The sequence below is a fragment of the Stegodyphus dumicola genome, chromosome 4, assembly GCF_044657685.1.
Source record: "Stegodyphus dumicola isolate Sdum_Otavi_A_Nest chromosome 4, ASM4465768v1".
In the NCBI taxonomy this organism is placed as follows: Eukaryota; Metazoa; Arthropoda; class Arachnida; order Araneae; family Eresidae; genus Stegodyphus; species Stegodyphus dumicola.
The window spans coordinates 238,417,011-238,443,281 of NC_140771.1; the positions used below are offsets into that span (position 1 = coordinate 238,417,011).

Below are 26,271 nucleotides of genomic sequence, written 5' to 3' on the forward strand. Positions count from 1 at the left end.
AAGAAAATTAGAGAGAAAAGTAAACAAAAAATTGCAGGGAAATTTGGCTGTTAGACATACCAAGATGTTTCAAAAAGTTGAACGCTTTTGAAGATACTTTCAGGATACTTCAAAGAATTTAGGTGTTCGAAGAGAAAACACTTGGACGTGTACACCAGCGAATACCATCAACTGAGCTTGGGGGTTAACAGAAAAGACAAAAACGATATCATTGCAGATTAAAGTGATGAGCGACTGGTTTTAGACTATATGGTTGTATAAATTTAAATTATGTTATAGAACATCATATCGTATCATAAACGGAGATTCCCATGATTTCTCAGTCGAATTATTTGAAGATTCAGGAGTTTATCCAGTGATGTATGTGGATGTCATCTAAAGACGTTTTTTTTTCCCTCTTAATGAAACAGCGGCCGTGCGGTAAAGTCGCTGAACACTGGCAGTTCGGTCTCAGGTTGGAATCCCACAAACGGGCTGTCTGCGTGGGCGTTTTTTTGGTTTTCCCCATGTGTCCTGTAGCTCTTGTATACGAGCCAGTTTCCCTTAGAATGTCCTCGACGAAGGCATCCCTCCCCTTAGGCAGATAGCCCTATTGTGCTTTGTTATAATTAAATAAACCAAAACCTTTTGATGAAATTAATCTTTCCTTATATATCATACCTTCAAAATGCTTAGCCTCTAAAGACTGATAAAGGCTCTGATGAAATGGATTGAATTGGATTATGAAGTTACGGCAAAGCAGGGCTATCTGCCTAAAAGGAAGGATGCCTTTGTGAAGAAATTTCTAAGGGAAACCAGCTGGCGTACAATTTTTTTTACAAATAAGACCATGATCTTAGCATCCTATTTACATTATACACATTATGAGGATGACATACTGTGGCCATAATTAAAGGGTTAGCCTGTCATAATGAACAATTTTAGGCTTCGAATTTGATGACTTACAGATCCAAATTATATTGTTGTTTAGCCTGTTTAGAACTGTCTGTGACTGTTGTTTAGAAAGTTCATTCCATCGAATTGGATTCTATAACCACACATTGTCACTTTCATTGAATTGATGTCCTGTAGCTCTTGTGGCATTGGACTCTGTGAACTATAGTTGCGCTTTGTAAAACATACAAGGACTCGTGAATCACATCCTCCTTTTCAGACAAATCCTGTTTTTGAAAACAGCACCGTAATGACTATGTCCATACGTTATGACAGTGTGGGGACTAATTAGAATATTGCTTTATTCGTTATCATGGGAGTTCAAAACCTGAAATTATAATTAAGGTGTTCATTAGATATTAATTGTGTTTGTATTTATAATGCATGTTCATATCCGACAGTCTGACTGATTAGTAGTGTGACACTGCAGTTATATCAAAGTCTGTGATTGTCCCATACTTTCAGTGCAAATGCAAAACCACTTTTCCATTAGGAATATAGACACCTATGCATTGCATGCAGTATCTGACATTTCCTGGGTAAACACATATTTTATCTTTGCCTTTACTAAAATTTTCTCTTTTACCAGTTAAATGTCCATGAATGTGCAGTCTGACATTACAACAACCACCAGTTGATAGTTCAGATAGTTATTCTGATAAAGAATTGAAGATTTATATTTATGGACAGCTATATCCTAAGCTGTAAACCTCATTCCAAGATTATACAGAGAACTTTTTTCCATTGGTTGCTGTGTGAATTATTTTAATCTGCCAGAGTCTCACCCAGACTTGTAAAATGACATAAGAAAATGCTAAAAATGATGCTGATGTTAGAAATACTAGTAACTTAAAGATTAATTCAGCGGTTCCCAACCTTTTTACTAATGCATACCATCTAAACAAAAGATGAAAAGACTTAGTACCACCACTACATTTTAAAATGATTATTTTTCACTTTTTCAATCGAGATATAAAAAAGTATATTTTGCCATTTGCACGAACTGTTGGCTATTTGTATTAAATATACACACATAAAAATATTAGGTTAAAAATTGATTACCATTTTAATTATCAAAATTTAAGTTATAATATTTCAAGCTAAAATTTTGTTTGAATTTTGGCCTGTTTAAAGAGAGATCAATTTCTTTTTGTATGGTCATATTTCACTTAGTTTTTAACTGTAAATTAGGATCCACTTTTAATTTTGATCTGTATTTATTTTTCAAATATAACAGGGTGTTGGTGTTGGTGTATTTAATTATGGCAAAGCACACGAGGGCTATCTGCCTAAAGGGAGGGATGCCTTTCGTGGAGGACTTTCTAAGGGAAACTGGCTCGTATACACGTTACACATGGGGAAAACCACGAAAACACCCATGCAGCCAGCCCGTTCGCGGGATTCGAACCTCAGACCGAACTACCAGTGTTCAGCGTCTTTACCGCTCGGCCGCTGGTGGGCCAAATATAACAGGGAAGAAAAGCTTTGTTTACATAAATAGGTTGTGCAGTACAAAATTAAATAGCTTTATTTGAAATGCCTTTAAATTCATTTTCTGAGGTTCAGCAAAAAGTTAACAAGTGCCTTATTTTTTAAAATTTCAGTTTTAAATCACAAAGTTTTTATGAATTGTTCTTTTTCTTCACGATATAAAATTTGTTATATTTGAGTAAAACGGATTTCTATTCCAATTTTCTTTTTCATATTCCTTGGGAAAATGCATATTGAAGTTATTTATCAATGAAAAAGAATGAGTTTTAGTGTTGGAGGCTAATTCATCTTTTTCAAATTATTTTCAGTTAGAAAACTTTTTAAAGGTAGTAAAAAACTTAAAATATTATTAGCCAATTCTTTGATTATTAGCTCGAATTTTTTATCATTACATTTATTTTATGTCTAATGGTAAATAAATTAACACTTTGTCCTTGGAATCCTAAATTTAATTAATTTAACTGTCCAAAAATATCAGCTAAATATGCTAAATGTGCCAATCATAATTCACTAAATAAACATTTTTACAATTCAAATTTTGATTCACAGAGAAAAATATGAATTTCTGATCGAAGTTCAAAAAGACGATTTAAAACTTTGCCTCTGAATAATAACCTTACTTCAAAATGTAACAAAAGCATTTCATGTTCACTGCCCATCTCTTGGCGTAAATTTATTTAAAGCTCGGCTTTTAATAAAATTAACAATTCTCACAGCTTGATTCAAAACGATTTTCATGTTTTCGGGGATTGTTTTGGCTACTAAAGTTTCACAACGAATGGAGCAGTGAGTAAATTTCGTTTCAGCTGTGGCTTTTTTTTATTTGAGAAATAATACGAGAAAATTTTCCTTTTAAAGACCAAGCTCCATCACTGCATACAGCAATGCACTTATACGAAGTCATATCATTCTCACATAAAATTGTTAATTACTTTGAATTTTTCATTTGCAGTTGCTCTGTTATGAAGAGATTCACAAAATAAAGACTCTTCAGCAATTCGTTTATTTTCTTCGAAATGTCTGTAAACTAATAATTGAAGTGCATTCTGTCAGTACTTTCATCCAGTTGCAAAGCAAAATACTCACTGTGTTTTATTTCATTATTTTTGTTAATAATAAGTCTCTTTTACGGAATTTGGTATTTATTGAATTTTTCGATTTACTGTATCATTTGCTAATGGAATATTATTAAGTTCATTAGCCGCTTTTTCGTTGAATAATCTTGAAACGATATCTTTAGCTGCTGGTAATATAAGGATTTCTCCAATAATGTGAGCGTGCCCAGTCTTGACAATGCTTTGGCTTACTAGGTAACTAGTTTCGAAAGCTTTATCACTTGAAGTAACAAAACCTTTCATTACTTGCGTACTATTTTTGAACTCTGATAATTTCCTCTTAAAATGTTCTTCAGATTTATCCTTTAGATCGGCATGCTTAGATTCAAGATATCTTTTAAGAAACAATGGTTTCATACTTTGATTGGATAATAATTCTCTGCAGATAACACATTGAGGTTGAGGGTCCATTTCATCTTGATTCCCAAATGATAAATAATTTTCATTATATTTCCCAAAAACAATGTTTCTTTTCAATATTCGTAGTGCTAGTAGATTTTCCTGGATCCACCACCTGCAGATCATTACTTTTGCACTTAGTCAATCGTAGCCATTTTTTCGTTTTGAGGTTTGTTTTATTATTTTTTCACAAATATTTAAATACACGGTATATTACAAGTTCTTCAAAATCAAACGAAAATCTTCTCAAATCACGTAAAAAAGCAAGGAATGCAAAGCAACAAAAAGACCAAATACCTGTTGTTAGAGACAGCAAATTGATGTAAAACATGATTCTAATACAAAATAGAGCAATATGATCCAGGAAATGGTGGCGATACAAAGAGTAGACATGCTAATAAATCGATCAACTCTAAAAGAATTAATGAGATACTATTATTCTTTTATAAGAACTTATTTTTATTTCATATTAAATACAACATCCATTTCTATTACTCCTTTTAAAAACATTACTTATGACAAAGTTTATTATGTCAATGGCTAAAAGACTATTTGTGAAAATAAAAATGCATTTTTTTGCTGAAGTCTGAGCGGCTATTGACTTTGAACAAAGCTCAGCTAGCATAAATGGGCAAGTATTGGAGAAAAACCTTAAACAGGATGTTGGGGTATTTAATTTTGAATTTAATAGTTAAAATACTTTGTTTCTTTGCATACCACCTATTTTTCTCTTGCGTAACACCAGTGGTACGCATACCACTGGTTGAGAATCGCTAAATTAGTTCATTTACTTTATCCAATGTAAGTTCACATTTCTGAGCTCAATTTAATATGAGTTTTCCTAGTTTTTAATCAGACATGAAAAATTCTACTATTTGACATTCTTGCATGTTCACTTTTGGGGAGGAGGGTAGAGATTAGTGAGACAGGCAGAAGAGAGGAAGTTTATTTTTAAAAGTTATCTAAAGTGAAGTTACTAGTTTCTCCTCTCCTTAAGAATGGTCCTAAAGTAAAGGGTAGTATTGTTGCAGAACAACTGAAACCTAAAACTAGAAAGATATAAAGAATTGAATTTGATGTCTGTTTGAGATTGTCATTTGGGTTCATGATGCCCTTTCAAATGGCACAAGCTGGATGTTTTCCATAAATTTCCACACTGAGTTTAGAGAGTTAGGTAAAGTACTTGTTCACGGTGAATGTTCTGTCCAGGTGATTGTTAGTTAAGTTCAAATAACCCACTACAGTTTCACCGAACTGAAGTATTATTTTCAGTAAATGAAAGACAGCTTTGGGCATGAATGAACAAAACTAACTTTGCTTATCAGGGCTGGATATAAAAATAGCTCTTTCTCTTGGCATTCAGCCAAGAATTGTCTACAAATTTATTGTCAAACTATTTCTTTTCTATCAAATAAATACATCATCCATGTGTCAAGCTAAGAAGTCAATTCCAGTTTTTATAAAATGCAGACAAATTATTATAAAGCTTTTCAGTAACTTCCTCATTTGTAATCGTTGAATTATTTTTCACTAAAGTCTATCCAGAGGGGTGTTTTCAACTAAGTTTAAGAGTCACTATTTTGAAATCTTCCACAACAGTTTTAGACTACAAGGAGAGCAGAAGCATGTTTTAAATGTTTTTATTATTATTATTGAAACTTGCATAATGTAACATAACATGGCATAAATGTAAATTTTCATTTTCTAACTTGATAAAGTTCCTGTTTGAAATAAATCAATTTTACTGAACAATGTCTGCCTGTAAAGTGATTCATCTTGTTCCTTGCTATCCATTGGTATACCTCATGGCCATAAAATGAGCACCAGTGTGTAAGGTATATTCTTCTTCCTTATCACATGCCTTCATAGTGTAATTGGAAGCATGTCCAGCTAGCAATTAGGAAGTTCATAATTTGAATCCCAGTGAGGGCAGTGCACATTTTTTGTGCTACAAAAAATCTCTTGACTCGTCAGTGGCATCTAAGCTAAAATATGGTGGATGATAATTTGTCACCGCCTATATATGGCGAGTGTGTCCCCATCTCTACTTGCACTCTTTCAGTGGGGATGAAGTAAGGTATTTTCTTTTTCCTAACCACATGCTTTTGTGGTGTAACTGGAAGCATGCCTGGCTAGCACTTGGGAGGTCCAGAGTTCGAATCTTGGTGAGGGCAATGTAAATTTTTTAGGTTTGGACAAACCCTTTGACTCTGCAAGTGCCATCCTGTGGTTACGTTTATGCGTATATGAAATTCAAGCAAGAAATTTTGCAACCATCCAGTTCTGCTTGTCACATTCACAGGTATTGACAACTAGAGGATTCAGTGTACTTTCATAAGATAGGATGCAGCTGAAAAAATATGTAAACATGTCAGTAAAATTTTCTTCCAATAATTTTTAAAATGTTCTTAAACTAGACTTGAAAAAAAGGGGAAAGAAAAGGGGGGAGGGGATAGATATATTTTGTTAGGTAGTATAAAAGTTACCAGATTATTAATATGTAATGTGTGTTGTAATTTGTATTTAATATTGTTTGTATGTGCACTTTTCCATTCATTGAGTAACTAATATTATATTTAATTGATTTTTTTCATTTCAGAAATAGGGAAGACGTTCTCAGTGTAAAACGTTCACTGAAATCAACCAGGGAAAAAATTGTTGTATTACAGAAAGAGCTGCAAAGAATAAAACAATATCGCAGAACATCGCAGAAATCATTAGTTCCTAATGTTTACAAATTCAATGAAGTTTTACTTGAAATGAGAAGATATAAACTTCAGTTACAGATGTTGGCATCAAATCTTTCATCTGATGATACTTCCCTTAAAGCAGGATTTAAATGCATGCCTCTAGTTAGTAGTACTTCAACACATTGTTTTCGTCGTCCATCTACAGTTCAGCGGAAGTTTGTAAAATTTTCAGATCTGTGTAAGAAGTCATCATTTATGTATAATGAATATGATGACATGGAAGTAATTACTTGTGAAGTATCTTCATTGAAAAAGAATTCTGTTGCGTGTACAAGTAAATGAGCTGAAGAGAATGCTGTAGTTTTTAAAAGTAGCCATTGTGCTAAGATTGCTAAATGCATTCTGCAAAAATCATTGTTCTTAAATTGCTAATTATATTGCAGGATATTTTCTCATAGTGATATTTCCAATTCTCTTTGGAACAAATATAATCTCGATGAGAAATTTTAAAATGTATGATATGCCAAGGAAAGTTGATTTCTGTGTTCAGAACATAAAAATCATGAAAAATTTACCACATAAATTAGGAGAAGGCAGGAAATGAATGTAAATGTAAAGTAATTATTAGGGCCAAAATCATTTAAATTATATTTATTTCTTTGGACTTTTATTGTATTGTTTTATATTTGTTCCTTTGTTCCAAAGAAAGGAATTTTCATTTTAAATTGAATATTTTATCAGAGAGTTTTCATTTGCCTGTGAAGTGAGTATATTATTATATCCCAAAATAGATATTTCAGTAGAAATTTATTAACTGAATAATTTTTAATTTTGTGTTTTTATAAAGTCCATTAAGCATTGTTTTATAATTCATAAGTTCTTGAAAAGAATTTAATTATAAATTAATTTAAAACTTACCTTCAATATTCTATTATCATTGCTGCCAACTTTCCCGGTCTCATCAGATCCCTAGTAAATCGCATCTCCGAATCTTTAGTTTTTTAGTTTTTTTTTTTTTTTAATGAAAGTATTCCCATGCAATAAATGAAACTTAAATTGTTCCAATTCCATTCTCCCCACCCTTTCAATTTTCCGCATAATTTGCCTTCTTAAAATTTTATTTAATCTGAATTGTCTTAATCTACTGTAGACATCTGTATAATTTTTTGCGAAGATTCAACCGATCCAAGGATCTTTTATCAACCCCCCCTTTTTAAAAGAGTGGTTTTCTTCAATGACTCCTTCCAGTTTTCCTTGTAACATACAACATAATCATAATATTAATACTTATGCATAAATAAAAATAATAATTAGACTAAGGAAATGAACAAAAGTTATGAAAAATTGGTTTATTAGATTTATGTTTTATTATTTTTTATATTAGTATCACAAATTTTGATTTTGTTTAATTTGATTCAGTTTTAATGAATGTGATGGCTATGTTTGATGTACTTTTTTTTTAAATATATATATATATACAGTCAAAAGTCGTTAATTCGGACACCCATAATCCGGACCTCAAAGCTAAAAACTTTCTGCGCATGCGCCGCGTTGACACATGCGCATAGGCGTGCGCGCAACACCTTTTACGTCTGCGCATATGCGTGTGCGCAAGTGTAGAATACGTTTTCGCGTGCGCGTTTAACGTATAACGAACGGTATAAGCTAAAATTATGCAATTATCTATTTCAGTTAATCTTGATGCTTGCGTTATTCCTTAATCTTCGAATTGGATGCAGCTTATTATTTTTTGCAGACTGTCAGAGCAATTTTATAAAAGTAAACTTGAACTTTCGATTATGTCAATTTCCGATTCTGGAGCTCCCAAAGGATTTACAAAACGAAAGTGTGTCTCGATGTCCGTCAAACAAAAAGTGGAATTGCTGCAAAAAATGGATAAAGACATGAAGAAGGTGACAGAGAGGTTAGTGAAAACGAAAAAATTTCGATTGACAAGTTAGTCAGTATTCTCGGCACAGCAATTACGGGACTTGAACAGCGGAGCTTTTTAACTGAACAAGAAATTATGTCTGTTTATAGAATTAAAGAGAAAGTATTATCACATAAAACGAAACAACTTACATTGAAAGAAATGTTTAATAAAGTAAACAAATAAATATTAAGCTTCTTTTTTTGTAAATTTTGATACCCTTTAGATCATAATTGTTCTTTATTTCCTAAAATACGGTTTCATATTTTTAATTTTAGAATTTGTGTATGCCATCTTACGAGATTTAAACTGATGATCTATAATCCGGAAAAATCGATTATCCGGAATCGCCGAAGTCCCGACGAGTCCGGATTAACGACTTTTGACTGTATATATATATATATTTGGCACAGAATTGCTTTGCTTAACTTTAAAATAATCTTATTCAAAAATATTCAAACTGTTTTCTGTTTTCCACAGTAAATTAGTGACTTGATTAAAGAATGCATCTACTTAGAAGAGGGAAATGTAAATATTATTTCGGTAACAACTTTTATTTTGGGTATTTCTCTCAGTTAACTTCTAAATTCCAAAAATTAGTGTACCCATGTGTTTTGAATTAGGCTTATGCTTGAACATCCTTCTTCAATGCAGTCAGCTCTTCTTGCAGCATAATATCAAGATAAAATACATTGCAGTTTGGTATTTCTATGAGCCATGTTACACATTGAAATTTTCAGTATCGTGGAAGCAAGCATTAAAAGCTTTAAATTTGTGGTGGCTTAATTAAAGTGTCTTGTATGTAGCAATACATCTTTTCTGAGGAAGTTTTGCTTTCTCCATTTTCTTTGGCTTTGTTGTGTTTCTGCATTTTCCTTTTTTTATATTGCACTTACCTATTTGCATATAAAGTGTATATATTTTTTTTTAAATATTGATTTAGAAATAAATATATTTAATCATTTTTGTGTATTTTCCCCTTATATTTATTATATGTGATTTCTTCCTAACTTCATATAGCTTTGTATCAGTAAAGTGGATCTTGATTATGCCAGTAAATTGCTGGCGCAATATGAGGGCATTGAATCTTTGTTCGTTATTTCTGTCATTTAAAATTTCATTGATCCCCGGAAATTAGTATTGACAGTTAGAAACCCCTGGTTTAATCAATTAATATTTGTATTTAATTTTGTTTTACATCAGTAAGTGGTACAATACTAAGTCTATCCACGTGATAGTATGTGCACTGTGCATAAAAAAAGGGACAGTTCTCTATCTCCTGTTTTACTGTTACACAAAATTTAACTTTTATTTTTCATTGTCTTGAAAGCACTTAGTGTGCATATTAGATTTATATGTAGCATTGTTCTAACATAGATATTTTGACCAAAATCAGACTTTTTCAGAAATGGCATACTGATTTTTTTTCCATATTTTGATTCTGTGACTCAAATTATACCTTAATGTTAAATTCTGTAAAATTTGGTGAGAAAGTTACTGAGTAATTGAGAAATTTATCTTGGCACACTTTTTTTTTCAGTTTGTGCCAATAATTCACTAAGTGACATTCTTAATTAAATCTATTTTCCTTTCACTTTCATAGTGCACGAGCAGGAAAAAATGTGCATCTTTCGTTCTTTCTAATAATTTTCTTTATATCATATTTTTAGTCATAATTGTTATTTTTAGATAATTTATTTCTTTTTATAATTTCATTTTAATTGTTTGAGTGGTATAAAGTTTTCTGTTTATTCATTCAAATTGTGTTTTTGAGTATATTTATTAATAGAAATTTTCAAGAATTTGATTTTGTTAATTTGAATTGCATTTCTTTTGAAAGAATACTTTTTGACTCGGACTGTGATGCATTTAGAAACTGCATATATTAAAAGAGAAAAATACAGTAAAGCACAATTAATACACCTTTCAATGAGCCTTTCAGAATATATATTTAAAATGAGAAAAATGTATACAGTACAAAGTCCAAAATCCGGACTCGTCAGGACTTCGCTGATTCCGGATTTAGGATTGTTCCGGATATTAAAACATCAGTTTAAAGCTTGTAAGATGCCATGTAGGAATTATAAAATTAAAAGTATGAAATGAAAGAAAAAAAAATTTAAACTTTTGAAATTCTTTATTAATTACAAAAGTAGCTTTTCATGTATTACTAGTAAGTAGTTATTAGGCATTATTAATAAAAACGAGCATAAGGAAATTTGATGTGAATAATCCTCAGTAAAAGTTTATTTGGAAATTTAAGTTTCAAATAACCGTTGTACATCATTAAAGATTGTAACAAAGTGTGTAAACCACATTAGGCATTTTTATTGCTCAATTTGATTGAAACTTTTCTATATTTTTGTATTTTTTCCCAGAATTTCTGCAAGTTTTAATGAAAAAATCATTAACTCTTAAAAGTATCCATGTTTAGAATGTTAGGATTCCTCATTTCATCCATAAAGGAAATGCTTTTACATTACTTTTCTTTTATGTTCAACTCCACTTTTCTGTATGGTCTAGATGAAGGATACGAAAAATAATTTGATAATCCTGATAATCTAGGAGAAATAGAACACCATATGTTATGGCATATGGTATATGTGACTGCTGAATCGAAGAACATAAATGGGTACTCTGATTTTGTTAAAATATTTTGATAGCAGAGCTCTATTTAAGGCTGATGCTATGATGGAAATTTTGAAATTTTTGGAGTTCCAAAAAAGTGGAAGCAATGAATCTTACGAGTTTGGGCTCATTATGAAGCTATTTTTGTGTTTTTATATTTTTATGAATAATGTAGTTATTTATCGTTGTAAATGTATAATTTAAGGAATTTTGAGTCCTCGAATGCGAGGAATCTAAGATTAATTCAAGGAATCATGATATTTATGGTATATGTACTTTAGATGTCAGACTGTTTATATATAACATATTATTAATATTTTGATTGCAATTAAAACTTAATAGCAATTCTTCCAATTTTTTATTATTCACTTCTTTTGTTATAGTAATTTTTTTCTTCAATTGTTCGTTTAATTTTTCCGTGATTTTGTGAGATAATCTTAATGTGTTAATTTTGTGAGATAATAATATCTTCTTATTAAATTGGATATAACAAACCAAACTTCTGGTCTCTTAAAGTTCATTACTATGATATACGGCTACAGTAGTATTCAGTTATGAGATACTTCAAGTCTTTTCAATTTTAATGTGAATTAAGTCTTGTTACAACTAGTTTGATATTATGCATTTGATTTGAAATGTGAAATTTTTAAATGTGGAGGAGGCCTTCTGAAGTCACGTTATGACACGGCACGAAAAACCTTCCATTTTTCATATTAAGCTGATAACCATTTTTCCCCTTTCGTTGCTAATTAAAAGAAATGTGGATCATGAAGATGTCTTTGCTTCTGATTAAATGTCCATGCAGTCGGGAATCCTGCTCACTTGGAAATAGCTCAGAGCTCTAAAACTTCCTTTTTATGCTTTCAAAATCCTTAATTATTTTTTGTTCATGTTTGTCAGTAATAGATTAAAAATATAGCATAATATGAAAAATTGTTGTGTATTTTAAATGTAAAACTGTAGCTCTCTATTACTATCTTTTTTATATAACCAGGCACTATTTCAATTTATAAAAATGAACATTGCAGCAGAATTTTTCTGGAATAAAGTAAATTCTGTATTAATTAAGAATGATTATGGAAATAATTAACCTGTTTCCAATGAAAAATTTGTGTACAAATTTTAATATTTTTTTAACTCTGTAATTTTTTTGTGTGCATGCATGTCTGTATGTGTGTGTGTATATATATATGTCATAATAAAAGCAAAGGAAAAGACGGAACACTGTAGATGCGTGATTAGACCCATATTGAAGAAGATTTTGATTGCGTAGTATGCTAGTAATGCTAACTTGGTAATATCTAAAGAACTTGGCAGTCGAGGCAGTTTTAATTCCATTTTTATTTGCAACTGATATTTGTTGCCACAATCACTTGGCACTCTAGTCGTGCCTTTCCACAGAAAATTTACATTTTTGATATTGTTGAGATAGAAAGCAAGCCAGCGAAATTACATCTTAGCACAGTAGAGAGCAAAAGCTGAAGTGCGTAAGCGAAATTACATCTTAGCACAGTAGAGAAGAGCAAAAGCTGAAGTGCGTAGTTATGAAAGATGGAAGCACTCCGAAGAGAAAAGTTTTGGTTTACAAGGTCAGTTTCAGTTCCCAATTATTACGTCATCGGAGCTGCACTGGCCATAGAGTGATCTAGAAATGACGCAATGCAGAGAAGTTATTACGATTTTAGAATAAAGAGGAAGAATTAATGTTTATAGTTTAAACTATAATTTTGATTCATATATTTTTATCATATATATATATATATATGTATATATATATGTATATATATGTATATATATATATGTCTGTATGTGTAATTTCTCTGTATTGCTGTAAATTTTTTCACATTTGCTATTTAGAACCCAACCAAAGGAACCGATGTTATAAATAGCGTTAACTGCTTAATATGCTTCACTTTTTCACCTGCTGCTGCCTGAATAAGCCATGTCTCTCACTTCGCTCTTCTTCTTTTCTAGCATTTAAAAATGTAAACTTTTTTTTTTTTTTTTTTTTTTAATAAATTGTGGGGGTGCAGTTTGCATCCTTTGTGCTTGTACCAATGAAGGATATATCACGAGAAATTAAGATGTAATTGAAAAGATGTTTTAAGAGTGTCTAAGAATAAATTATATGTTGTACTCTGCACATGGGTCTGTGACCTTATTATCTCATGTATTACGCAGTTGTTTCAAGCTATGTCTCTCATTCAACCATCTCGGTGATGACTAAAAAAGTCACTAGTTTCATCTTCTCTAGCCCACTATCTATTAAGTTCTATCGACTTACCAACAAAATTATTACACACATACACCATGTCCACAAAAGTCCTTATCTGGCCTTTATTTTTGCAGCCATTGATTATAGACGTAAATTTCCTGTCATGAAAATGTTTTTAAAAGATGCAGATATTCATCATTTTTATGTTTAAAGAAATCAATTTTATAAAAATTATGCAATCTTATTATTTCCTCCTCATCCCTATACATACACTGGTGTGCAAAAATTAAGGACGAAGTCGAAAAATTAGCATATCAGCTGAACGAAGAGGCAGAGCGGACAGAAAGACCAATCAGGAGATTAAGTAAGGTGATGTACGGTAGCACATGTGCAGATATGCAGGTAGACGTAATGGGGGAGTGTCTGAGTAGTATAAAGCATGTTGTCGGTGTAAGATCAGTATTTCTGGCTAAGAGATTGCACGCCGTATAGCAGTTAAAATCACACCGAGTTGCTGCCTCAGCGAGAAATGGCGAATAATCAATCTGTTAGACGACATCTGGATGCTTTTACCCGAGGTCGAATCATTGGGAAGTTGGAGGAAGGCTGCAGTGTGACAAGTGTGGCTGCAGAGTTCGGAATTGTTCACAGCATCGTTTCACGACTTTGGAGACAATTTCAAACTACAGGAACAGCTATCCGGGGGTTTAGTAGTGGTCGTCTATGAGGAACCACACCCACAGATGACCGGTATATTGCCTTACAGGCCAGAAGAAACAGGCAGCAGACAGCGGGAGAAATCACTAGACACATGACACAGGCGACTGGACGACCGATATCGCGTTTTACCGTGGCCAGAAGACTGCACAGTGGTGGTCTGTTTGCACGACTCCCTGTACGGTGTGTACCTCTAACGCCTGCCCATCGGAGAAGGCGTTCTCTGTGGTGCCGGGAACACCGTAATTGGAGAGACAATGAATGGGGATGAGTACTCTTTACAGATGAGAGCAGATTCAGTCTGAGTAGCGATTCTCATCACATACTCATCTGGAGAGAGCGGGGGAAGCCGCAATCATCCCTCGAACATCATTAAAAGGGACAGGTATGGGGGTGGCAGTGTTCTCGTTTGGGGAGGCATGATGCTTGGTAGTCGTACAGACCTTCACATCTTTGACGCAGGTTCAGTCAATGGGACCCGTTATTGTAACGAGCTTCTTCTTCCATATGTGCATCTTTTTAGAGGCGCATGGGTCCGCAGTTCCTTTTCATGGACGACAATGCACCATGTCATCGCACAGTAGCTGCCGAACAGCTCTTAGAGAGTGAGGATATTGAACGTATGGATTAGCCGGCACGATCTCCGGATCTCGATCTCATCGAGCATGTATGGGATTTTCTAGGCAGACGCTTGGTAGCTCGTACCTTACCACCAGTAACGATTCCGGAGCTTCGATTGGTGCTGCAAGACGAATGGGCAGCAATGCCTCAACAACTCATTGACACCCTCATTCTCAGCATGGGCAGACACTGTGAAACCTGCCTAGCAGTCAGGGAAGATCATATCCCCTATTAAAGACCGGATGTTTCTTGCTGGACATCCATCACAGGGGTGTTTCGGCCTTCAGTCGCATTGCGCTACATGCTACTTTTTCAATAAAGCTTCTTTTTATCCCTCTGATTTCTCTTTTAGTACGTGTTGCTTACATTACTCATGTCCTTACGTATTGGAGATCTTACGGTATTAAATGTGTTGATTTGGAAAGCTTTTGTACAAAGTTATATTGAAAAAACTGTCTCGTCCTTAATTTTTGCACACCAGTGTATATAAGGGTTGCCCAAATGAAAAGTGGATACGTGCGATGACGTCAGAATGAATGCATTGATAGCGGCACCACTGCAAAAGTATATAAAGGGGGATATGATGTATGTATCGCAGACAGCCTTTAACCATGAAACCTGATTGTAGGAGATAAAATTGTGTGAAAGAAAAGTCGTGCTATCCATGGATGCGTCCAGATGAGAACAACGCTCGTAGTACGGTTTCTGGTTGTGGAAGGTGAGCGTAATGCGGACATCTATCAAAGAATGGTGACACTGTATGGTGACCACTGTTTAGGTCGTACAGCTGTAAACAAATGGTGAAAAGTTTCCGTGAAGGGCGGCAAAAAACATCGGATCGCCGAGACTGAGCCAAGCAAACAAAGTGATCACCAATGATTCCATTGCATCCGTTAATAAAATTATCCAAGCTAATCGAAGGGTTATGACCTGTCAAATCAGTCACAAACTCAACCTGAGTAAAGAAACGGTTAACACCATTATCCACAAACATCTGGAGTACAGCAAAGTGTGTGTGGCGTGGGTACCAAAACACCTGACCCTTGATCATCAGAAATGACGAATGGGCTTCTGTCTCCAGCACTTGATCCATTATGAGGAGAATCCCTCATTTCTGGATCGTATCGTTGTGAGCAATGAGACCTGGTGCCACTGCTACACACCCGAATCCAAGAAAACGAGTATGCAATGGAAACACAGCTCATCTCCTCTACCACCGTAATAGAAACAACGATAACTGCACGGAAAGTGATGCTTTCATTTTTCTTCGATTCTCGTGGACCACTTTTAATTGAGTTCCTGCACCAAGGGAGCACTATCAATTCTGCACAATATTGCAGTACTCTGATGAAACTGCGACAAGCAATAAAAAAACGGCTGGGCCTTCTCACACAAGAAGTAATCCTTCTGCATAACAATGCCCGCCCACACATCTCAAACACAGGAAACCCAGAGGACCTTAAACACATTCCGTTGGGAAGTTTTGTAGCACCACCTTACAGTTTGGACATGTCACCCTGTGACTTTCACGTCTTTGGGCCATTTAAGAGAGCCTTACAGGGGAAACGTTTCCATTCGGATGATGGAGTGAAGGAAGCCATGCAGGACGTCCTTAGGAATCATCCCCAATCTTTTTACAGCAAAGGCATCGAGCTGCTGCTGCAACGCTGGGACCTGTGTTTCAACGACCATCGTGATTTCTTTTGATTTACAATAAAGGTATTAATTTTCTTCAACTTGTCCACTTTTCATTTGGGCAACCCTTACATTTAGGAAAGTTTTGTCATTATTATAAAAATGTAAAGCACAAAAAGTTTGGCTCTCTCATGACAAAATTGAGTGCATTGTATGATATAAAATTGGTGATTGTATTCAGGGGCCATATATATTAAAGAGTGAAAAGTTTGCATTTTTATTTAACTAAAAATATCTGTTTAGAAAAAGGTTTCTGATGTTATAGAGTCATTAGGTTATTTTGATGTTGGAGACATGAAAAAAAATGAGCAATGCCCTCGCCAGAATTTGACCCTGGACCTCTTGAATACGAGCTGAGTGTGCTACCATCACACAGCAAAGGCATGCAGAAAGGAGAGGAAAAATAACTTATATACTGTCTCTTTAAAAGGGCGACTGGGGATAAGGGGGCCCAGTTGCCAAATCCTGCTGGTGAAGCATCAGCATCCACCACCTTCTAGTTCAGTTGCCTTTCTAGAGACATTAGGTTATTTCAGAGCAGAAAAGTGAAAAATGTGCAATGCCCTCACTAAGACTTGAACCTGGACCTCTCGAATATGCACCAAGTGTGCTACTGTTACACCACGAAGACATGCAGGAAAGAGGGAGAAAATACCTTATAATGTTAGAGGTTTTAAGTGATGAGCATTTCTATATGGATTATTGTGATTTCCCCTTCCTGAGAGGAAGATCTTACTCACAGAATTTGTGTTTTAGAAAATAATGGCAGGCTTCAGTACTGGCCTGCAGCCAACTTGTAATATTATGTGCAGTAATTAAAAATGAAACGTATTTGTACTTTAATGAATTTATTAGAATTACCAGAATGTGGTTCTAAAGTAATAAAGTTACATAAGAATATTAGACTTTGAAAAATTATATTTGTGAAATTTCTTTCACCATATTAAATGTAGCAAAATTATAAGTAAAGATCCTAGTAGCTCACAAAAGAATATCAATGAATGGCATTTAAAATGGAAAAAAAAAAATCAACCTTGAATTATTCTAATGTATTTATTAATGGATCCCTCAATGCAAATTGGAAAAGAAATGAAATATCCAAAATTTGGAGATTAAATATCTTGATTAATTTTTGTCATACGGGAGTTAAAACTTTTTATGTTTTATTTTTTATAACGACTACAGAATTTTCCTTAATATAAGTATAGAGACTGGAGGAACACATACAAAGCTAGATTTTGGAATTTTTAAAATGGATTTCTTTTAATTGAAAATGTGAAAACATAAACCTTTGCGTCATTTACAGTTTTGTAATTGGAAATATATGCTTGTAACTAATGGTTGTGAATAGAGGCTGGGTAAGAACCTTCATAGACATGATGCATAAATATTACCCAATTATTTGGTCTAAACTGATTACACAACTTTTACAGAAGTTAGTAATAATAATATTCAAAAATGTTTGCATATGTATTTACAATTCACATATATTAAAAAATTTATTTAAAGTATTTAATTTTTTTCAGGTATATTAACTTTTTTTATAAAATAAGAATTTTTATATCTATGTTGTTAATAAGTTCAAGCTGAAATGTGGCTTTTTCTTTGATTCAGTTATTGAAAAAGCCAATGATAGCTCTAATTAACTCTCCATAAACCTACTAATTTAATTTTAAGAGTAACCAATTGGATTTCCATGGGCAGGGATAGAAGAGGTTGGAATTCAATTCTGAATAAGGCAAGGCCATCCTGGTCTGTCTGGCCATTGAAGAAGAACAAACCTACTAATTTATAACTTTTTATTATGTTTTTGTAGATGTGTACAAAAATGTAATTTTATGTTTTATTTTAACCCAAGTTCAAAAGTATTTATTTATACTTTAATGCAATATATAGTGTATGTCTTGGTTGAAAAATATGCGGAATTCCTTTTATTTCCATTATGTGAAATTTTTAATTCACTCTGTTCAAAGGGGGGAAAAGTATGCAAATACTATATTTAATCAAGTATTTAATTTTCCTTCTCTTCCTACTAATTTTACTGCTTAAAAATCAAGAGAGAAAAATACATGAAATATACTACTTCTGAAGAGATGGCTTAAATGGTACACTCAGCACATTAAAAACATACATAAAGACATACTAATATTATTATATGTTTCAAAGGACTCTTTCGATTTCAGTAATATTCTTTTTACTTACAGAAAGTAATTTCGTGTGTGTGCATACCTTTTACATTGTCGCCATAAATCAGAAATATTAAAATCATATGTTGAAAAAACTGATGGGATATGTGCGAGTAACTATGGTTGGTATTAATTGTTTTTTAATTTTATATTTCCTTTGATTTTTTTTTTTTTTTTTTTTTTTTTTTTCTGTAAAAGTTGTAAAAAGCACTTTAAAACAGTTAACTTTGTATTCTGCTGTATGGTGGATACAGCGACTGAGTTAATATTTAAAAAAAAAAGTTGTTACCTACTAACAAATTGAAGAAGAAAAAAAGGAATTTAGTGATTCAAACTCAATGAACGCTTTGCTTATTATTAAAGATAAAAGAAATTGTGGAACTCATGTCTGAATTAAGGAAAACTAAAGCAAATCATAATTCTAGTACAGTCAAAAGTCGTTAATTCGGACACCCATAATACGGAATGATCTATAATCCGGACCTCAAATCTACAAACTTTCTGCGCATGCGTTGCGTTGACGCATGCGCGTAAGATCTTTACCGCTGCGAATTTGCGGGTGCGCGTGCGCAAAATACGTTTACGAATGCGTGTTTAATGTATAACGGACGGGATAAGCTAAGCTAAAATTATCTAATTATCTATTTCAGGTAATTTTGCAGATTGCGTTGTTCCTTAATCTTCGAATTAAATCCGGATTATTATTTTTTGCAGACTGTTAGAGCAATTTTATAAAAGTAAGCTTGAACTTTCGATTATGTCAAATAGAATTTCCGATATATATTTACTAATATGTAAAGGATATACAAAGCGGAAGTAACTTTCGGAGTCCATTAAACAAAAAGTGGAATTGCTGCAAAAAATGGATAAAGGCATATCCTTTGTTTATCTTTAACGCCGCGGCGGCGTGCAATGAATTGGAAGTTGATCTCTTAGCTATATCCTTATCTTAAGGGCAGATGTTTTTATTTTATTTGCCTTATAATTGCTTACTCAATGTAGTATTTCATCTCGATGTACTCCGTCTTTGATATGATTTAAATCAAATGCCTCGTCATTATAATTCGCTTCCGATAGCGAAGAAAGTGACAGAGGTTATTGAAAACGTAAAAATTTCGATTGACAAATTAGTCGGTATTCTCGACACAGCAATTATAGACTTGAACAGCGGAACTTTGTAACTGAACAAGAAATTATGTCTGTTTATAGAATTAAATAGAATGTATTATCACATAAAAAACGAAGCAACTGAAACAACTTACATTGAAAGAAATGTAACAAAGTAAACAAATGTAAAGTAAACAAATAAATATTAAGCTTTTTTTTGTAAATTTTGATACCCTTTAGATCATAATTGTTCTTTATTTCGTAAATTACGGTTTCATATTTTTAATTTTATAATTTCTGCATGCCATTTTACCAGATTTAAACTGATGATCTGTAATCCGGAATCGCCGAAGTCCCGACGAGTCCGGATTAACGACTTTTGATTGTATTAGTAACCCAGTGTTTCTCAATGATGGCTAAAAAAAAGTAGGCTGAGTACTGTGGGACGTTTATGCAAAGTGTGCTTCGTCATAAAGTTTCCTGTACCCTCATGCGGGTCAGCTGTTATTCAAAAAAACAGCATGCATGCACTTTTATGAAGACCAGTTTCTAACTTCAGAAAGCAGCGTTTTCATTTTGCTTTCTGAAGATGAAATAAATCTTCGACAACTTTTATGGAAAACGAAGACTTTCCATAAGGGATGAACCTTTATGGAAAACGGAGACTTTCCATAAGGCTGCTCAACGTCTTTGTGAAAAACGCTGGATTGCCATAAAGGTGCCATTTGGGTTTTGACTGCTGTCAAATAGAACCGTTTTTCAGGTTGCACTTCTCGGAAGGGTTTATTAAAACAGCATTAAAATAATGGAGGTCCGAACAGGAACAAGAAGTATTAGATGGTTCTTTATCATTTATTATATCGTTTTATATATACAAATTTACACATTTGTCCTATTTTATAAGGTGGACAAACCTTCAAATGATTCCTTCTGCCTGAAAAATTAACCGATATGCGGTTCCCCTTTTCATTCCGATATTACATGCATTCTGCTACAAAGCAGCGGCATCTACACTCATGTCCATAAATTAAGGATAATGCAAAATCAGGCAAAGGAAGAGTTAGAAACAAAACAAATTTGACTTATTTGTAAAGCTTATTTATTAAACAAAAGATAAAGAGCAAATAAAGATGCTATATGTTTGATATTATTAAAAAAATTAGCGATTTTTTCTCCCTGGAGCAAATTGCAAAAAACACCTATTTACAAAAACACAATATTACATGGTTGGTATGATTGTTAATACATTGTATGTCTCCCAGACGATACAACACAGTCCGTACAACGCCTAGGCATGCTGAGTATCAAATTATCGATCTGATCTTGGGGGGGGATATTACACCACTCAAAAAGCAATGCTCTCCGAAGTTCCGGTAGACATGTAGGAGGAAGTTGACGGACTGCAACTCGTCGGCCAAGCATATCCCACACGTGCTCTACTGGATTCAAGTCCGGTGAGAATGCTGGCCAGTCCACACGGGTGATAGCCTCCGATTGAAGGCATTCGCTTACGATGTTTGCACGGTGAGGACGGGCGTTGTCATCCATAAACACAAATTGTGCGCCCATGGCGTCCCGCAACAAACGTACATGTTGTTCCAGAATGACGTCACGATAGATTTGGCTTGTCATGGTTCCAATTTGAACATGCAGGTCAGTTCTGGAACCCAGAATAATTCCACACCAAACGAGCACTCCTGCAGCACCGTAACTGTGTCGTTCAATGATGTTTTCTTGGTGGTAACGGGTACCTGGAGCTCTCCATATGAAAGTAGGGCGAGAATCAGACTGCAACTAAACTTGGACTCGTCGGAAAACATCACACAAGCCCACTGTTGCGGTGTCCACAATGCATGCTTTCTACTCCAGGCTAACCGCAGGCGACAGTGAGTTTCAGGAAGTGGAACACATTTGACAGGTCTTCGAGCATATAGAACAATCTGCCCTAAGTATCCGTACACAGTCTGCCTTGAAATTGTCGTACCAGTGGCTTAAGAGAGCTGACGAGACATGTCTGAGGCTGTGCTCCGCCTGTTTCTTTTGGCAGTAACTGCCAAATACCGGTCCTCATTCGGCGTTGTAACTCTGGGGCGACCTGTGCTGTAACGTCTACTCGCATTACCATCATCTTGGAATCGTTGCCAAAGCCTGGAGATGACACTTCGGGCAATTCCAAGTTCGTCTGATACTTCCAGTTGGGTACGCCCACATTCCAGACGGCCGATAATTCTACCACGTAAAAAATCGTCCAAATGCGTCCTTTGTGTCATAACTATTCGGTTATTGCACTGAAATGCTTATAAAGCGCCTGCGAACAATTTTACTTCTTGCCTGTATTTCTTATATATCACTCTCTTACACTCTCGTCATTGTGACGTACCATCGATGTCATCTGGTTACTTCCTGAAATTTGCATATGATTCTTGAAGATGTGTGTAGTGATTTTACAGGTGATATATTTATTTTAGAGTTCGATTTCCGCGTGACTCCGAATTATCCTTAATTTATGGCCATGAGTGTATTTTCAACACTCACCACCTGTGAGCTCTTAAATTTGCACAAGCTACAGTGGTGGCCAAAATTGTGGACACTTTTGGAAATTTTTATGTTTTTGAACTTTGTATGCTTATAGAAAATGCTACGTTTCGCAAAATGCAAACTTGTATATATCATTTTAAAGAGAATTTATTACTGAATTCAATACAAAACACAAAATTCAATTATTTGCAATACAAAAAAGAATTATGTACTTTAATATAAATAAAAAACACAGTTATGAAGTGGTTTGTAATGTCAATATATCCGTATGCGACGATAGTAATGGACCAATAGAAATACTTATTGGCGCTGACATTGCAGGCAAGTTGATGACCGGAGGATTTAAATTGCTTACTTCAGGCCTTGCTGCTATAGAAACAAAACTTGGTTGGACTCTTTGCGTCCAACCAATGGTATGCATGAGATGTCGGACAATTCCGCACTGCTCGTCACATCCATGTTGAATAAGGAAATATTGATATCCGATCTATGGTCTCTAGATTCACTTGGAATTCTAGATCCATCAGAGAAGAAAAGTAAACTGGAACTTCAAGAAGAAGCAAGAGATCATTTCTTGTCCACTGTAAAGGTGAATGAAGAGGGGCGTTTTCAAGTCAGCTTGCCATGGCTTGATAACCATCTACCGTTAAAAGATAACTATGACTTAGCTGTAAAAAGAATAGCTTCTACAGTAAAACGACTAAAAGCTGAGAAACTTTATGATGCTTATGGAGACGTTTTTAGTAAATGGGAACAAGAAGGCATCACAGAAGAAGTACCAAAAAGCGAAATTGATGTAACATGCCATTATCTACCACATCGACACGTAGTAAAAGAAAACAGTACTACACGAATCAGGCCAGTGTTTGATGCCTCGGCCAAACAAAAAGGATCCCCTAGTCTCAATGATTGTCTAGAAAAAGGTCAGAAACTTATCGAACTGATTCCTTCAATTCTTCATAGATTCCGAATGAACAGAATAGGAGTTTCTGCAGATATACGAAAAGCATTCTTACAAATAAGTCTCAACCCTAAGGATAAAGACTATCTAAGATTCTTATGGTATAGAACTGATGGAAAACTGAAGTATTACAGGAATTGTAGGGTAGTATTTGGAGTTACAAGCAGCCCTTTCTTGCTAGTTTCTGTAATTCACCATCTTCTAGAATCCACTTTGAAACAACTAAATGGAAACCCAAAGTATAAAGTGGATATTATTGAGCAATTGAAGAAGAGTTTTTATGTAGATAATTGTTTAGCGAGTGTGAAAATGATTTAGAATTGCAACAATTCATACAAGTTGCTTTAGATACTTTAGCTACAAGAAAGCTAGAATTACGTGGTTGGGAATATAGTGACCCAACAGATAATTCCTCTAGTACCACAAATGTATTAGGAATGATTTGGGAACGATGTGGAGATTACCTTTGCCTTAATATTACTAACATCACCTACAGTCTACCAGAAATTTTGTCTAAAAGAGAGATTTCAGCTACTACACACAAAATATTCGACCCTTTAGGAATAGCTTGCCCCGTAACTCTTGTGCCGAAACTTTCACATCAGCACCTATGGGAAGTTAGGTTATCTTGGGACCAAGAAGTTGATTCAAATTCAAAATCCCAATTTTGTAAATGGTTGAATGATTTGCAGTGTCTGGAAAGAATGAGAATACCAAGATGGTTAAACTGTGATCGTGAGATTGAAAATATCTCACTTCATTTCTTCAGGGATGCGAGTAAACTTGCATATTCAGCTGTGGCCTTTGTTCGAGTACAAACAAGAGATTCGGTTCAAGTTCATTTGGTGCAAGCTAAAGCGAGAGTTGCACCCAGCGGAAAGAAAAAGACAACAATCTTCGACTGGAATTTCTTGGAGCTACAATATGTACATGTTTAGCATCCAGCATAATACCTGAATTTCAAGCTGATGATATTTATTATTGGACAGATTCGTCTTCTGTGCTAGCTTGGATACAGAGAAATGAAGTATGGGACGTATTTGTTCACAACAGAATTAAGGAAATAAAGCGACTGACTTCTATTGAATCTTGGAGGCACGTACCAGGATTACTGAATCCTGCTGTTTTGCCCAGTAGAGGATGCTCTGCTTCTTATTTAATTAAATCTAGATGGTGGGAAGGCCCTTAATGGCTATATTTATCACCAGAAAAATGGCAAAAAGAAGATTTTAATGCTGATGAAGAAGAAATAGCTCTTGAGAAAAAGAAAGGATTATTTCGTCCTTATTAAATCTTAATGCTAGTGAAATAGTTGCTACTATATTCTCAAGTTATCGTAAGACAATCAGACTGGTAGCGTGGATGTGTCGTTTTGTTTACAACTGTAAACATCAAAACAAGAAAAAGGATGAACTTACTGTATATGAGTTAAATGAAGCAGAGAATATCTTGATTCGTTTAATACAAAATGAGTCCTTTAATGGAACAGAAGATAAACGGATTTTAAGTCTTAATCCATTCATTGATTGTGGTATCATCAGAACTAAAATAGCGATATTTCAAAGAGAAGATACATCTGAGCTCAGAACTCCCGCTATTTTGCCAAGTGATCATCCTCTTATGACAAGTGCAAAATGGAGTAGTCATAAGAGCTGTACAAAATCTTTATCCTTTGGAATTATCGACTGCCGAGGAACTTCCATCGAAATTCAGCGTAAGTCAACCATGCGAAAATATTTCGGTAGAGCAAACTCCAATTGATTATGTACCTGTAGAAACAAATAGAATAATCCATACCCATTTAAAATCGCCCACAATAACCAAATCAGGAAGGATAATTAGAGTTCCTCATCGATTGGACTTGTGAGAACAATGTTTAATTTTTATTATTTTGCAATACTCAATCCCGAATTTCATATTGCTAGGTGGGAGGATGAACAATATTTTGACTCTAATATTTTTGTTTATATTTTTTGTAACTGCAGCTTCTGAGGAATATTGCACGAGCTTCAAGCAGATGTAATTGTTTTCTTTACTCTATAGGTTTTTTTATTCATTATCTATTCATATTATTATTATCTATGTTTTGTAAAAGTTTATGTTTCAGAGAATGGCAACATACTATGATGTTGTTCTTTTTAGAGAGTTAATGTAACTTTTGTTTTCCTCATTTTGAGAGTATGAGTAAAGGAATTATTTAATTATTGTAGAGTCATAAATAACTAAAGAGATATAGATAGTTATTTCCGAGTAATAAATAGTTCTTGAGGTAACAAATTTGGTGAGACTTTTTGAACAAATGCTACGAAGTCTCAATTCTTTATCATTAGAAGGAAAAAAAAACCAGACTGTACCTACACGTCAGCTTACTGTTTTCAAAAAAGCTTCCTTTAGTCAAGACTGCCAAATATTTGAGTATTCTAAATTAAAATGGAATGATCGTATTCACAAAATTAAAAATAAAGCAAACAAGGTTATCAACAGTCCTTTGTTGAAAAACACTCAAGTATGGATCTTGGGGAAACAACGTCTTGTTTACACCTCCATCATCACACCAATTTTTGTTTATGCGGAGTGCGTTTGTTTATTAATTATTAATTATAATTTTTGTTTTTGTGTTAACCTGCGTGGATTGCTACAAAAAATGATTTCCTGAAACTACAAAAAATTTTAAATCCTTTTCTACGCATTATCACTAATGCACATTACTACGTTAGAAATGTGATATTTCATGAAGATCTCAGGCTATTGAAACCTATCTTAGCAAGACAAACACAAAATTCTTCGACAAAGTACTTGGATGTGAATACTTAAATTCATTTAATCTCTTCAACTATAAAATACTTCAATAGGACTATGATCTTAGGCCATTTGCTGCACACCACAAAAAGACTGAACTTTCTTACCACCAAGTCATTTTTCATACTTTCTTTTCATTATTGTTTTTTCATTTGTTTTGTCTTTCTTTCTACTTGTTATGCATTGCATTCCTTTACACTATGCGGAAATTCTCACTTTAAACCACTGCTAGTTAAATTTTAACTA

The 26,271-nt window shown here is 34.0% G+C and overlaps 2 protein-coding genes across 9 annotated transcripts in view; both read left to right on the plus strand.

Moving 5' to 3' along the window:
* Window positions 1–13,329, plus strand: part of LOC118201622 (uncharacterized) — an 85,231-nt gene extending 71,902 nt beyond the window's left edge. For all 8 annotated transcript variants that reach the window (XM_085816100.1, XM_085816107.1, XM_085816103.1 and 5 more), the window contains one exon: window positions 6,538–13,329. In XM_085816100.1, the coding sequence (XP_085672226.1) occupies window positions 6,538–6,970 (433 nt within the window). In that variant the 3' untranslated portion in view covers window positions 6,971–13,329. The remainder of the gene's footprint in view (window positions 1–6,537) is intronic.
* A 2,598-nt stretch (window positions 13,330–15,927) lies between these two features.
* Window positions 15,928–16,446, plus strand: LOC118199937 (histone-lysine N-methyltransferase SETMAR-like). Its single transcript, XM_035371822.1, has one exon. It carries the CDS (start codon window positions 15,928–15,930, stop codon window positions 16,444–16,446), a length of 519 nt encoding a protein of 172 aa, XP_035227713.1.
* The last annotated feature ends 9,825 nt before the right edge of the window (window positions 16,447–26,271 follow it).